Source organism: Equus asinus, chromosome 10 (genome assembly GCF_041296235.1).
Source record: "Equus asinus isolate D_3611 breed Donkey chromosome 10, EquAss-T2T_v2, whole genome shotgun sequence".
NCBI classification, from domain to species: domain Eukaryota; kingdom Metazoa; phylum Chordata; class Mammalia; order Perissodactyla; family Equidae; genus Equus; species Equus asinus.
The window spans coordinates 50,630,942-50,644,833 of NC_091799.1; the positions used below are offsets into that span (position 1 = coordinate 50,630,942).

The 13,892-nt window shown below is 35.8% G+C and overlaps 1 protein-coding gene across 1 annotated transcript in view; it reads left to right on the top strand.

Moving 5' to 3' along the window:
• Window positions 1–369: 369 nt before the first annotated feature.
• The window catches only part of LOC106846129 (olfactory receptor 2L8-like), a 31,035-nt gene continuing 17,512 nt past the window's right edge, over window positions 370–13,892 (top strand). The window contains exons 1-2 of the mRNA XM_014864719.3: window positions 370–1,289; window positions 8,746–8,780. Of these exons, the coding sequence (XP_014720205.3) occupies window positions 370–1,289; window positions 8,746–8,780 (955 nt within the window). The remainder of the gene's footprint in view (window positions 1,290–8,745; window positions 8,781–13,892) is intronic.

Below are 13,892 nucleotides of genomic sequence, written 5' to 3' on the forward strand. Positions count from 1 at the left end.
TTACATAAATTTTCTATGGATGCATTTTGAATATAACATCTGATTTTAATGATATCTAAGTTTGTGAAGGGCAGTAAAACATACTTATCCTAATGAAGTCAAAATAGAAATCTTGTTTGTTAAATAATTCAAATGGTTTCTTAGAAAATGCTTTGGACACAAATGTTTGCATATTCACATTTTAATCTCTGGATCGGAAAATAAGGTTTATTTCTCCCAAAATAGATAAGTTCAGTTCTTCATTTAAGAGCTGTAAAATTTTAAATAATACACAGTATAACTAAAATAATAAGTTAAAAAGAACTTATAATTTTATACTTAACCACTTACTTTTGTGTCGAACTCTAGGAAAAATCATATTAATGCCCCATGGAAAATTCTAATCAAACATTAACTGATTTTATTTTATTGGGGTTGTTTCCACCATCAAACGTTGGCCTGTTCTTCTTCATTCTCATTGTTCTCATTTTCCTAATGGCTCTGTTTGGCAACCTGTCCATGATCCTTCTCATCTTCCTGGACACTCATCTCCACACACCCATGTATTTTTTACTTAGTCAGCTCTCCATCACTGACTTGAATTACATCTCCACCATTGTCCCAAAAATGGTTTCTAATTTTCTCTTTGGAAACAAATCTATCTCCTTCATTGGATGTGGGGTTCAGAGCTTCTTTTTCTTGACTTTAGGAGGTGCAGAAGCACTGCTCTTGACATCTATGGCTTATGATCGCTATGTGGCTATTTGCTTTCCTCTCCAATATCCCATTCATATGAGCAAAAGAGTGTGTGTGCTGATGATAACAGGATCTTGGATAATGGGCTCTATCAACTCCTGTGCCCACACTGCATATGCCCTCCAAATCTCCTACTGTCAATCCAGGGCCATCAACCATTTCTTCTGCGATGTCCCAGCCATGTTGACTCTGGCCTGCATGGATACCTGGGTCTATGAGTACACAGTGTTTGTGAGTACCGCCCTCTTCCTTGTGTTGCCTTTCATTGGCATTGCATGCTCCTATGGCCAGGTTCTCCTTGCTGTCTACCACATGCACTCAGCAGAAGGGAAAAAGAAGGCCTATTCCACCTGCACCACCCTCCTCACTGTGGTGACTTTCTATTATGCTCCATTTGCTTACACTTATCTACATCCAAGATCCCTCAGATCTCCAACAGAGGACAAGGTTCTGGCTGTCTTCTACACCATCCTGACCCCAATGCTCAACCCCATAATCTACAGCCTGAGAAACAAGGAGGTGATGGGGGCTCTAAGAAGAATGATTCAGAGAATGTAGACAGAGCTTTTTGCATGTGTACCCAGGACTTGGATATAAGTTCATTCATAAGTGTACAGTAATTAAAATATTATTTTATGCTTAGAGTGCAAGAACTAAAATTAACCTAGAGAAGAATAAAATCACTTAGGTCTAGACAAAATTATCTTGTAAATATACATACATATGAATATATGTAGAGATATGTGAAACTCTAAGCTTCATCCTTTTTTCTTCATGGTGTTTTTCCCATCAATTTCAATTTAACTTTCAAATTCATTTATTTTTTACTGATATGATGTTGATGATAATCATTGTCATGTAGAAAGGAAAATAGAAACTAACTGAAGTTGTCATTCAGCATGGCAGTTCTAGTATTTTCAAATGTATCTAAAAGAAAAGCTAATGTTTCCTGAATGTCAGGATTTAATTGAAATTCAGAAGAATTCTTGTTATTCTCATAGTAGACCCATAATTTACCTGTACCAGTTACTCTTTCTTTTAATTTAGAGAAACTTATCATTACAGGTATTTAGCTGAGACTTCAAGATTTCATCAGGGATTCAGAATTCCTTATACCACTCTGAATGGAATATGACAGGTTTATGTCTCTGTTAGGGTGATGAATGCTAAGGAAGTCATTTAATTTCAGGTATACCTCAGGGTCAAGAATAAAAACTTGGAGGTGCTAACAGAGGTCAGGGAAATTGTGAAGCTAATTATAAAATGAGTGGGTCAAAGGGTTAGTAAAATTAGTGGGAATTAATTAGTCAAGGACATTCCCACACCCATCCCTGACATTCTGCACATGCTAAGTACATCCTAAGGAATGTAAAGAGCAAATTCAACTGAATAAAATTTAAGGGTTATATCAGTTTTATTGAATGAATCAGGCAGCATCCTGTCTAACAAACAGAAAGGAGTTGTGAAGAGCTTTACAAAATGAAAACACTCTTACAGGCAGACGGAAGTGGGACGAGAAAGTTATTCTTGAGAAGAGTTGACTGTTTCAGGCAAGGCCACTTTCCCCTGGAGGATGGCAGGCGTCCAGTAGGTGGGTTACTTCACTGGTGCTGGCCAGATAATTCCGGATTGACTGGTTTGAGACTCTACCCCTGAAGAAGTTTGAAACTGTAATTGAGTTAGGTCTTAAGTCTCCGTTTAGCGATTTGGGCTTAGCACAAGGGACTCCATTCTGGATCTGTTCTCTCATTTTTAACAGTAGCCACTGCTACTCTTAGCATCAGATGATATTTCTCAGATGAGATTGTATTCTCCACTACTGCATCTCATAGTTCTACTGAAATATGTTGAGAGAAGCCAACATCTATGGACCAATTTTAGTCATTGATATTATGGCTCAGTCACTAAGATAAATAGATCCTACCATTACATCCAATAAAAATCCATCAGCTCAAGTAATCTTCCTGGGTGAAGTGCTGTCACTGCCCACCAGTGATAAGTGCAGAAATACTCTTTACCCTCTCAAGTGTGGCAGGGAGGGGGAGGGTCATCTTCCACAGAATTTCAAGGGCACAGAGCAAAATGAAAATATGAGGCCTCTTGTTCCAAAAGCAGGAAAGACTACCATTATTGGTGCTAAAATATAAAATGTTTCCCTTCAAAACTCGTTTATTAGCTGTAAAATGAAATATAAATTACAAACAATATTGTCTCATAATTTCATATATAATAAATAGTAATACTTTATTATGTAATGTTTATATTGATCATAAGGTTTTCTGGCTCACTTTTCTCTAAATTTATTTTCACCAAAATTTATATTTTTAGGAACTTCATTTATTATCAACATAATTGAAAATATTGCCAGTCACTGGTGGAAAATGCTAAGTTGCAACTAATTTTTTGTGAGTTTTAATTTTGAGAAGAATATGCTTAAGTTACTGCTTAAGTTATTAGGAGTGTTGGTGGGTGGTGAAAATTTGGACTGAATTTCTGATATCTTATATCAAAATATAAATTATAGTACAGGTAGAGCTAATGAGTCTCAAGGAGAAATTTTTTCTCAAAAAGATTTCTCTTATGAATAAATTTCAACCTATCAATTCATATAAATCAATTTCATGTAAATCTGACTTTAATTTTAAATATAAATTTAATAAATGGCATTTTAACAATTCCTCTCAAATTTCTGGTAATTTGTGGACTTTGTATAAGAAAGCAGTTGGCTTCATGTTTCAAATACTTATTTATTCATTTTAACATTTATTTTCAATTGCAAGTTAAATTGCTATTATTTTTATCCTTTTTGTTAATAATTGATTTCTGAAACTTCGTATGAAAAGTGTTCTATTCCATCAATAATCTTTCATATTAAATTTCAAATCTTCAAATTATCTTTACATTTTATTTCTATTTCTAAGCCTGAGGATATTTGTTTTGCAGTGTTGCAGTAGTTTTGAAAACTAGATTCTGGACTCTGATGATTTCTAATAATTCCCTGATATGCTTTATTGAAGTGACCATGTGTACACTTTTATTTAAAATAATTTACTGGCAAAGTTTGCTTTCTAAGCTCCTAGCATTTCCTGTCGTGGTACTTAGGTGAGATAGTCAATAATTTTTTAGATGACACAGGCATGGGCTCTGGGACTGATGGATAAGTCAGCCTGTACCCACATCATGGGCCATTGCCGCTGCCAGGCAGAGATTCTGCTTTTTAGTGGGCAGTGGCCACTTCCACTATTGTTGCTCCATCTGCAGCTGCTGTTGACATTACTGCCACCAATTTAGATACTAGTCCAGCCAGTCCCTTGTGGTCCTGTGTGTTTGAATAACGATATGTGTGTGCACCTGGGGAGTCCAGGCCAACTGCTCCATGTGCATGTTGCCTGAGCCCACATGTGCAGGTGCTGTTGCTGGACCAAAACTGCATGCTAATGCTGCCATCTAGCCTAGCTCCTCTGCTCACCTGCCTACTCAGAAATAAAATTATTAAGAATTTTAAGATTTCAACAACAAAGTATTAAACCAAGCAAGGAGTCATTCTGAGTGTGTGACTCCATGCAAGCACACAGCCCACATGCCCATGAGGTCAGCCCTGAGAAGAGTAAAATAAATGAGTAGGAAGGAAATGGTGTCATCCAGAAACATGATGACAATGTCTGCTGTGTTTGTTAGCTGTTATCATTAGAAATCATCTGAGGGAGTGTGGAACTGAACAGAGATGCCCATTTCAGACTTATCCATTTCAGGTAGTGAATAATGGGCATAATAAAGAGATCTGTATCTATTTTTGGCCCTGGCACCCCATGCCCTAGGGGAAACCATGCCATATCTTTGGACGTAGTTTGCTGAAAAGTAAGATGCAGGCTTTTGCCTTATAGTGTTCAGTAAATAGTGTAGGAGAGGGAAATAATTTTTCCTCTACCCTTATAGATTTTTGGCTAAAGGTGCCTCCTTTAATAAAAGACAGATTAACAGGGAAAAAAAGCCACCCAAGTTTCACAACATGTATACCTCCTACCTACATGGGAGAGACCCAGGAAAACCAGCTCCCTGAAATGGCCCAATTTTCACCTTAAACACCAACTTCAGCTAAAGACAAAATTGTGGGGGAAGGGAGGAGCAGTCATTGGAGGTTACCAGGAAAGGCACAGTAAGCCAGGGTATGTAGTAATACAGGCTTAAGTTGCTGCCCTCCCCATTGATAAGAGTTTCTAGAGATTTGCTCATTCTCCACTTCCTGGTACAGGGAAGGAAATACCCTTACAGATGAAAATTTCCCTGACAAATTTAAATGTCTCTTACAAAAAGGTAACTTCTACTCCAGTTTTCAGAAATTTTCCTATGTCTGTTGATTCTTAAAAATAACCACCATAAAATAACTTTTATGGCAAGGAGGCATATTTGGGGATGGCAAATTTTACTCTGCTTTAATGAATGGCATCATTGAGGTCCCTTTTAATGGCATTCCTACAAAAGCAAGAATAATTCAATTTTTCATGCCAACAACTCTGAAAATGGGGATAAAGAGACCATCAGCAAATACTGAGCACTGCAAGCTATCATAAATGACCTTCCTGAAATCTTTCCAGTAGTCTTATGGCTCAGGAAAGCAGGAAGCTAATTTCCACTGATATTGTGTCTGCACCCATAGACATTTCTTTCTCCAAAAAGCTCTTAACATTAGGAAGAGCAGTATGGAAAGAAGACAAATTCTTCAAATATTCTACCATCTTATCCATTGTTTATGAGATAATTTTGATAATTCAGATAATTTTGAAATTTGGGCAATGATGCCTCTGAGGCTTAGAACTACCCTAGTTTTTGGCCTCTCACAGGATCCCTGCTCCCTTTTCATTACATCTCCTTTTAGCCATTTTTATTATTATCCAGCTATTAACCAGTAATTATTATCTTGCACTTCTCATTCATTCTTTAATTGTTTCATGGTAAGAAGATGACATTTTTAAAGCACATCATCTCTATTTGGATGCTTTTATGATGCACAAAGTGTTCCTTTAGTGTTTTCTTATATAGTAAATTATCTAAGTTTGATTTACAGAAAGGGAAATGAATATTTCCTTTTCCCTTCTTGTTTCGAGGGATGAGTATCTTTCTCACAACAAAGTGCAGGTCAATTGTGTGACAATATGAAATAAAGTAATAAATTATTTCTTATAAAAATTAGCTCAACCCCCACTACTCATTTAGTCGCATTTATAATCTGGAGAAGAAAAGAAAGTTTCTGCTTGGACCAATGACTTATTAGTCATTAAATACTTACTGAGTACTTATACCTTTTTTTGTATGCCTCACACAAATTGGGGGCCAATTTGACATGTGGGCCTTATCCTCAATCCTTTTGTCTCATTTCCACAAAGACAAACTGTCATGAAAACCTCTTAATTTTGTCTCCTACGTATTTTGAAATACATTTTTCCTCCTCAATCCTTGTAATAATTGCCCTTAATTTCCATCATGTTTTCTATATGTCTAAACTGGCATTTGCAGTCTGACTCTATCAGCCAGGGTTCCATATGGAAAGAAAAAGAAAAAAAATGTATCCCAACTGGAACAAAAAAGAACTATATTAAAACTATATAACTATATTAAACTAACCATATTAAACTATATAGCTATATTAAAAGAGATTCCGTGGCTTACAAAATCTTCAGAAACACAGAAGAATTACGCTTGGTGCATGCTTACAATAAACAATACCAACTAAGTGTCTCAAAATGAATTACATGAAGATAACACCTACGAAAAAGTGAAGATAAAGGGTGCTATCTCCCCACTGAATTGTATCAGATTAAGAGACCTCAAGCCCCTATGCATGGCTTTAAGGAATCCAGTTTGAGTTGATTTTTGTGCATGGTGTAGGACAATGGTCTACTTTCATTCTTTTGCATGTGGCTGTCCAGTTTTCCCAAAACCATTTATTGAAGAGACTCTCCTTTCCCCATTGTCTGTTCTTGGCTTCCTTGTTGAAAATTAGCTGTCCATAGATATGTGGGTTTATTTCCGGGCTCTCAATTCTGTTCCCTTGGTCTCTGTGTGGGTTTTTGTGACACTACCATGCTCTTTTGGTTACTATAGCTTTGTAGTATGTTTTAAAATCAGGGAGTGTGGTACCTCCAGCTTTGTCCTTTGTTCTCAGAAGCCCTTTGTCTATTCGAGATCTTTCCTTGTTCCATATAAGTTTTAGGATTATTTGTTCTATTTCTGTGAAAAATGTTGTTGGAACTTTGAGAGGGATTTCATTGAATCTTTCAATTCTTTTCCATTGATCTGTGTGTCTGCTTTTGTACCAGTACCATGCTGTTTGATTACTATAGCTTTTTATATTTTGAAGTCAGAGATTATATGCATCTAGATTTCTCCTTTATTCTCAGGATTGCTTCAGCTATTCAGAGTCCTTTGTCGCCCCTTGTGAATTTTAGGATTCTTTGTTCTCTTTCCATGAAGAATGTCATTGGGATTGTATTGAATCTGTGCAATCCTTTAAGTAGTATGGATATTTTAACTTTGTTTATTCTTCCAATCCATGTGCATGGAATACTATTACATTTATTTGTGTCATCATCAATTTTTTTCAATAATGTCTTATAGTTTTCATTGTATAGGTATTTCACTTCCTTGGTTAAATTTATTGCTAGATATTTTATTGTTTTTTTGCGATTGTAAATGGGATTGTATTCTTGAGTTGTCTTTCTGTAAATTCATTATTAGAATATAGAAAGACAATTGAATTTTGCAAGTTTGTAGCCTGCAACTTTGCTGTAGTTGTTGATTATTTATAATAGTTTTCCAATGGATTCTTTACTGTTTTCTGTATATAAAATCATGCCATCTGCAAACAACAAGAATTTCACTTCTTCCTTGCCAATTGGCCATCGTTTACTTCTATTTCTTGCCTAATTGCTTTTGTCAAAACTTCTAGCACTATACTGAATAAGAGTGGTGAGAGTGGGCACATTTGTCTTGTTCCTGTTCTCAGAGGGATGGCTTTCAGTGTTTTCTCATTGAGTATGATGTTTGCTGTAGGTTTGTCACAAATGGTCTTCATTATGTTGAGATATGTTCCTTCTATACACATTTTTTTGAGAGTTTTTCATAAATGGTGTGGGATCTTGTCAATTTTTTTCTCTGCATCTATTAAGATGATCATGTGGTTTTTATTCCTTATTTTGTTAATGTGGGGTATCACATTGATGGATTTGCAGATGTTGAGCTATCCCTGTATCCTGTATGCCTGGTATAAATCCCACTTGATCATGGTGTATGATCATTTTAATGTACTGCTGTATTAGATTTGCCAATATTATGTTGAGGATTTATGCATCTATATTTATCAGCTATATTGGTCTGTAATTTTCCTTCTTTGTGTTGTCCTTGTCTGGCTTTGGCATCAGGGTAATGTTGGCATCATAAAATGTGTTAGGAAGTATTCCAGTTTCTTCAATTTTATGGAATTGTTTGAGAAGGTTAGGCAATAAATCTTCTTTGAATGTTTGGTCAAATTCTCCAGAGAAGCCATTTGGTCCTGGACTTGTATTTTTTGGAAAGCTTTTTATTATTATTTCAATCTCTTTACTTGGAAGTGGTTTATTCAGATTCTCTATTTCTTCTTTATTCAGTTTTGGAAGGTTCTATGAGTCTAAGAATTTATCCATTTCTTCTACATTGTCCAATTTGCTGGCATATAGTTTTTCATACTATTCTCTTATAATCCTTTGTATTTCTGCGGTATCTTTTGTAATTTCTCCTCTTTCACTTCTAATTTTATTTGTTTATGCCTTTTGTCTTCTTTTTTTTGTAAGTCTGGCTAAGAGTTTGTCAATTCCGTTTCTCTTCTTAACGAACCACCTTTCAGTTTCACTAATCCTTTCTACTGTTTTTTGTTGTTGTTGTTGTTTCTATTTCATTTATTTTTGTCTAATTTTTATTATTTCCCTCATTCTTCTGACTGTTGACTTTGTTTAATCTTTATTCTAGTTCTTTTAGGTGTAGTGTAAGATTGCTTTTTTCAAATTTTTCTTGTTTGTTAAGATTGGCCTATATTGCTATGAATTTCCCACTTCTGCTACATTCCATATGAGTTGATATGGTGTGTTCTGATTTTCATTTGTCTCCAGATATTTTTTATTTCTCCTTTAATTTCTTCATTGATCCATTGGTTGTTCAGTATTGTACTGTTTAGTCTCCACATATTTGTCACTTTCACATCTTTTTTCTTGTTGATTTCTACTTTCATAGCATTATGACCAGAAAAGATGCTTGATATGATTTCAATCTTCTTAAATTTATTGAGGCTTGCCTTGTTTCCCAAAATGTGGTCTGTCTTTGAGAATGTTCCCTGTGCACTTGAGAAGAATGTGTATTCTGCTGTTTTCGGATGGAGTGCTCTATATATATCTATTAAGTCCATCTGATCTAGTTTTTCACTGAATGCCACTATATCCTTGTTGACTCTCTGTCTGGACAATCTATCTATTGATGTTAAGTGAGTTGTTGAGGTCCTCTGCTATTATTGTCTTGCTGTTAATATCTCCTTTTAGGTCTGTTAACAATTGCTTTATGTACTTTGGTCCTCCTGTCTTAGGTGCAAGTGTAAGTGTTCTGTACTCTTGGTGGAGTGTCCCTTTTATCATTTTATACTGCCCCTCTTTGTCTCTCATTGCCTTTTTTACCTTAAAGTCCACTTTGTCTGATATAAATATGGCAACATCTGATTTTCTTTGTTTACCATTAGCTTGGAGTATCATCTTCCATCCCTTCACTCTGAACCTGCGTTTGTCCTTAGAGCTGAGATGTGTTTCCTGGAGGTAGCATATTGTTGGTTCTAGTTTTTAAATCCATCCAGCCACCCAATGTCTTTTGAGTGGACAATTCAATCCATCTATATTTAGAGTGATTATTGATATACGAGGGCTGAATGCCTCCATTTTTCACTTCTTTTCTGGTTGTTCTGTTTCCCTTGCTTCTCCTCCCATGTATTTCTCACTGCCAATTCTGTTTGGTGGTTCTTTATGATGGTTTTCCCAGTTTTCTCTTTACTTATGATTTGTGTGTCTGTCTTGACTTTCTGTTTAGTGGTTACTATGAGGTTTTTATTAAAGATGTAATAATGAGATAGTCCACTTTCTGATAGCCTCCTATTTCCATAGTCTAAGCACATTCCATCCCTAGCTTCTTCCCTGTCTAAATTATGACTGTCATTACTTATTCCATTTTGTGTCATGAGTTTGTGATCAAAATGAAGTGATTACAGATATTTTTTATCTTTTCTTTCCCTTTATCTTTAATGTTATAATTAAATGTTTGCTAACCTGTTCTGGTTGAGAACTGCTATTTTCTGGTTTTGTCTGTGTATTTATCTCCTTGCTCAAGGCTGTGTAAATCCTTTATTTTTTCAGGCATGTGGTCCTTCTTGCTCATTTCTTGTGGTGGGGGGCGGTCTTGTGGTGATGAACTCCCTCAGCTTTTGCTTATCTTGGAAATGTTTTATTTCTCCATTATATCTGAGGGATATTTTTGCAATGTAGAGGATTCTTGGCTGAAAGTTTTTTCTTTCAGAATTTTTAATATATCATTCCACTCTCTCCTAGCCTGTAAAGTTTCTGCTGAGAAATCTGCTGAAAGCCACATGGGGGTTATTTTGCAGGTGATTTTCTTATGCCTTGCTGCCCCTAATATTTTTTATTTATCACTGACTTTTGCCAGATTTCCTAATATATGCCTTGGAGAAGTTCTTTTAACATTTATGCAATAAGGAGTTGTATCAGCTTCACTCACTTGTAATTCCAGCTCCACCCCCCCCCCCAGATTTGGGATGTTCTCACCTATTATTGTTTTTTTTAATGTTTTTACTTTTTATTTACTTTTTTTGAAGAAGATTAGCCCTGAGGTAACATCTACCATGAATCCTCCTCTTTTTGCTGAGGAAGATTGGCCCTGAGCTAACATCCATGCCCATCTTCCTCTACTTTATATGTGGGATGCCTGCCACAGCATGAATTTCCCAGTGGTGCATAGGTCTGCACCCGGGATCCAAATCAGCAAACCCCGGGCTGCCAAAGTGGAATGTGTGGACTTAATTGCTGTGCCATTGGGCTGACCCACTCAGCTACTTTTTTTTGAACAAGCTCTCTACTCCTTTCTCCTACACTTCTCTCTCTTGAATATCTATAATCCTTATGTTGCATTTCCTAATTGAGTGAGATATTTTTTGGAGAATTTCTTCCTTTCTTTTCAGTATTTGTTCCTCCCCTTCCTCCATCTGAAGCATTTCTATATGACGATGCTCTAAATTACTAATTCTATCCTCCACAATGTCAGCTCTGTTATTTAAGGATTCCAGATTTTTCTTTATCTCGTTCATTGTGTATTTTTTCAGTTTCAATCTCTTTTGTCAAGAATTATTTCTGTCCATTAATTTTATTCCTGATTTCATTGAACTGCCTTTCTGAGTTTTCTTGTAACTGAGTTTTTCTATGATAGCTATTTTGAATTCTCTGTCATTTAGATTGTAAATTTCTGTGACTTCCTGACTGATTTCTGGGTACTTGTCATTTTTCTTCTGGTCTGGAGTCTTAATATACCTCTTCATGGTTTTGAGAGGGTGGACTTGTGCCATCTCATAGTGGTAGTATTTGGTCACAGATTCCACCTGTCACGACTGGGAGTTGGCAGGAGATATGTATTCTCAGCCTTCCATGATCCCTGTCAGTTATGCCTGTGCATTAGAAGCTGTGCTGACTGGTCCTGTCTGCATTGTCTGGTGGACTGTGCTGCTTTATTCACATAGGCATACAAGTGCTCTGGCAGATGTTGCCTATTCTGGCAACTGGCCAAGCGGGTACACTAAGTGGGAGCAGAGGGCCACTCTTTAATACGTGTGATCCCAAGCACTCTTGCTCTGCATTTGCTGTTTGCCCTGCTGGGCTGCTTGGCTTGGTGAAGGTGCCCCCATGATTGATTAGCCTCCTCAGTGTGGAGTGTTTGTTCCCACAGACTGGGAAGCAACTCTGAGAGTGAATGCATTCCCAAGGTGGGCTGCCTTTCACTGCACTCAGAGTCACAAGCCAGCCACTGTGTGAGGTCCCACACTCTAGCTTGCTCCAATTCTGGAGGGAGAGGAGATCTGTTTACCTCCTTCAACTCCCTCCCAGGGCGTCCAGCACCTCCACCTTCAGAGATATGGATGTCTCAGATGTCTATTGGGTTGTGTGAATGTCTTCTGTTGGTTTATGAATGTCCTTTTCATTGTATCTTAGGGTAGAGAGTCTAAGGCAAGAACTCACTCCACCATGATGCTGACATCATCTCCATTGTAGTTTTAGTTTCTCTTTCACAGAAGATAAGTGATCTGAACTGCATTTTAATATGGTTATCAGACTTTGGATACCAAGTGTACTCAAGTGTTTGCCATTATTTTTTAGAGTGGAGGAAAAGAGCTCTCTCTCTTTTCTCATTGATTTGTTAGAAATTCTTTATATATTTTGAATACCAATCATTTGTCCAATATGTTTACTGCAAACGGCTTCCCATGTTGAGCTTGCATTTTCTCTTTTATTAGTAAACAGAAAGATTTGACCTTTATGAAGATGAATTTATCAATGTTTTATTTCATGGTTTTACTTTTGGTCTTGTTTAAGAAATATTTACCTCTACAAATTTATGAAGATATTTTGCCATGTTAGCTCTATAATTCCTTTCAAATTAATTTTGGCATATATTTTGTAAAATCATTCCAAATTGACCCAGAACCATTTGTTGAAAAAAATTTCAGTGGCAGGTTTGTTACAAATAAAGTGTCTGTATGGGACAACTAACAGACTGCCTATTTTATTCTCTAGTCTTTTTTTTTTCTTTGCACAAATACCACATTATGTTAATTTCTGTAACAAGTTCTGATGTTAAGCAGTGTAAGTGCTCACTATTTTGTTTCTTTTTATCTTCATGTTCTCTTGACTATTTTTGGTACATTGCATTCCTGCAGAAATTTTATTTAACTTTTGCCCAGATTTGTTGAGATATAATTGACATATCCCATTGTCTAAGTTTAAGGTATACAATGTGATGATTTTATATACTTATATATTGTGAAATGATTACCACAGTAAGGTTAGTTAAAACATTCATCACCTCTCATAGTTACCTTATGTGCTGTGTGTGTGCAGAGAACACTTAAGATTTATTCTCTTAACAACTTTCAAGTACACAATGTCATATTGTGATGTATAGTCATCATACTGTGCATTAGATCCCCAAAATATAATCATCTTATAACTGAAAGTTTCTATGCTTTGATCAATATCTCCTTATTTCCCCATCCCTCAGTCCCTGGCAATCAGTAATCTATTCTCTGTTTCTATGAGTTTTACTTTTTGAGATTCCACATATGATATCATATAGTATTTTTCTTACTTTGTCTGATTTTTCATTTAGCATAATACCCACAAAGTCAAAGTTGTCAAAAATATCAGGTTTCCTTATTTATTGTGGCTTAGTAATATTGCTTTGCATATATATTTTTTGCATATATATATATTGCTTTGCATATATATTTTTTCATATATATATATTGGTTTGCATATATATACATACACCATAGTTTTATCTATTGATCCATGGACAGAAACTTAGTTTGTTTCCAGGTGTTTGTTATTGTGAATAATGTTGCAATGACCATGGGTGTGCACATATCTCTTTGAGATCCTGATTTCATTTTATTTGTATATATACCCATATGTTGCATTGCTGGATCACATGACAGTTTTATTTTTAATTATTTGAGGAACATTTATACCATTTTCAATAATGGCTGCAATAATTTACATTACCACAAATAATGCATAAACTATCCTTTTCTCCACACCTTTGATGACACTTATCTTCTGTCTTTTTGATGATAAACCATGCTAACAGATAGATGTTGATGTTAAGTACTTTCTCATGTATTTGTTGGTAATTTGTATGCCTTCTTTGTAAAAAATATCTGTTCAGATCCTTTGTCCATTTTTAAATTGGGATATTTTTATATTTTCCATTGAATTGTAGGAGTTCCATATACATTCTGGATATTAACTCTTCAACAGATATATGGTTTGAAAATATTTTCTCCCTTTCAGGAGGTTGCCTTTCGTTTT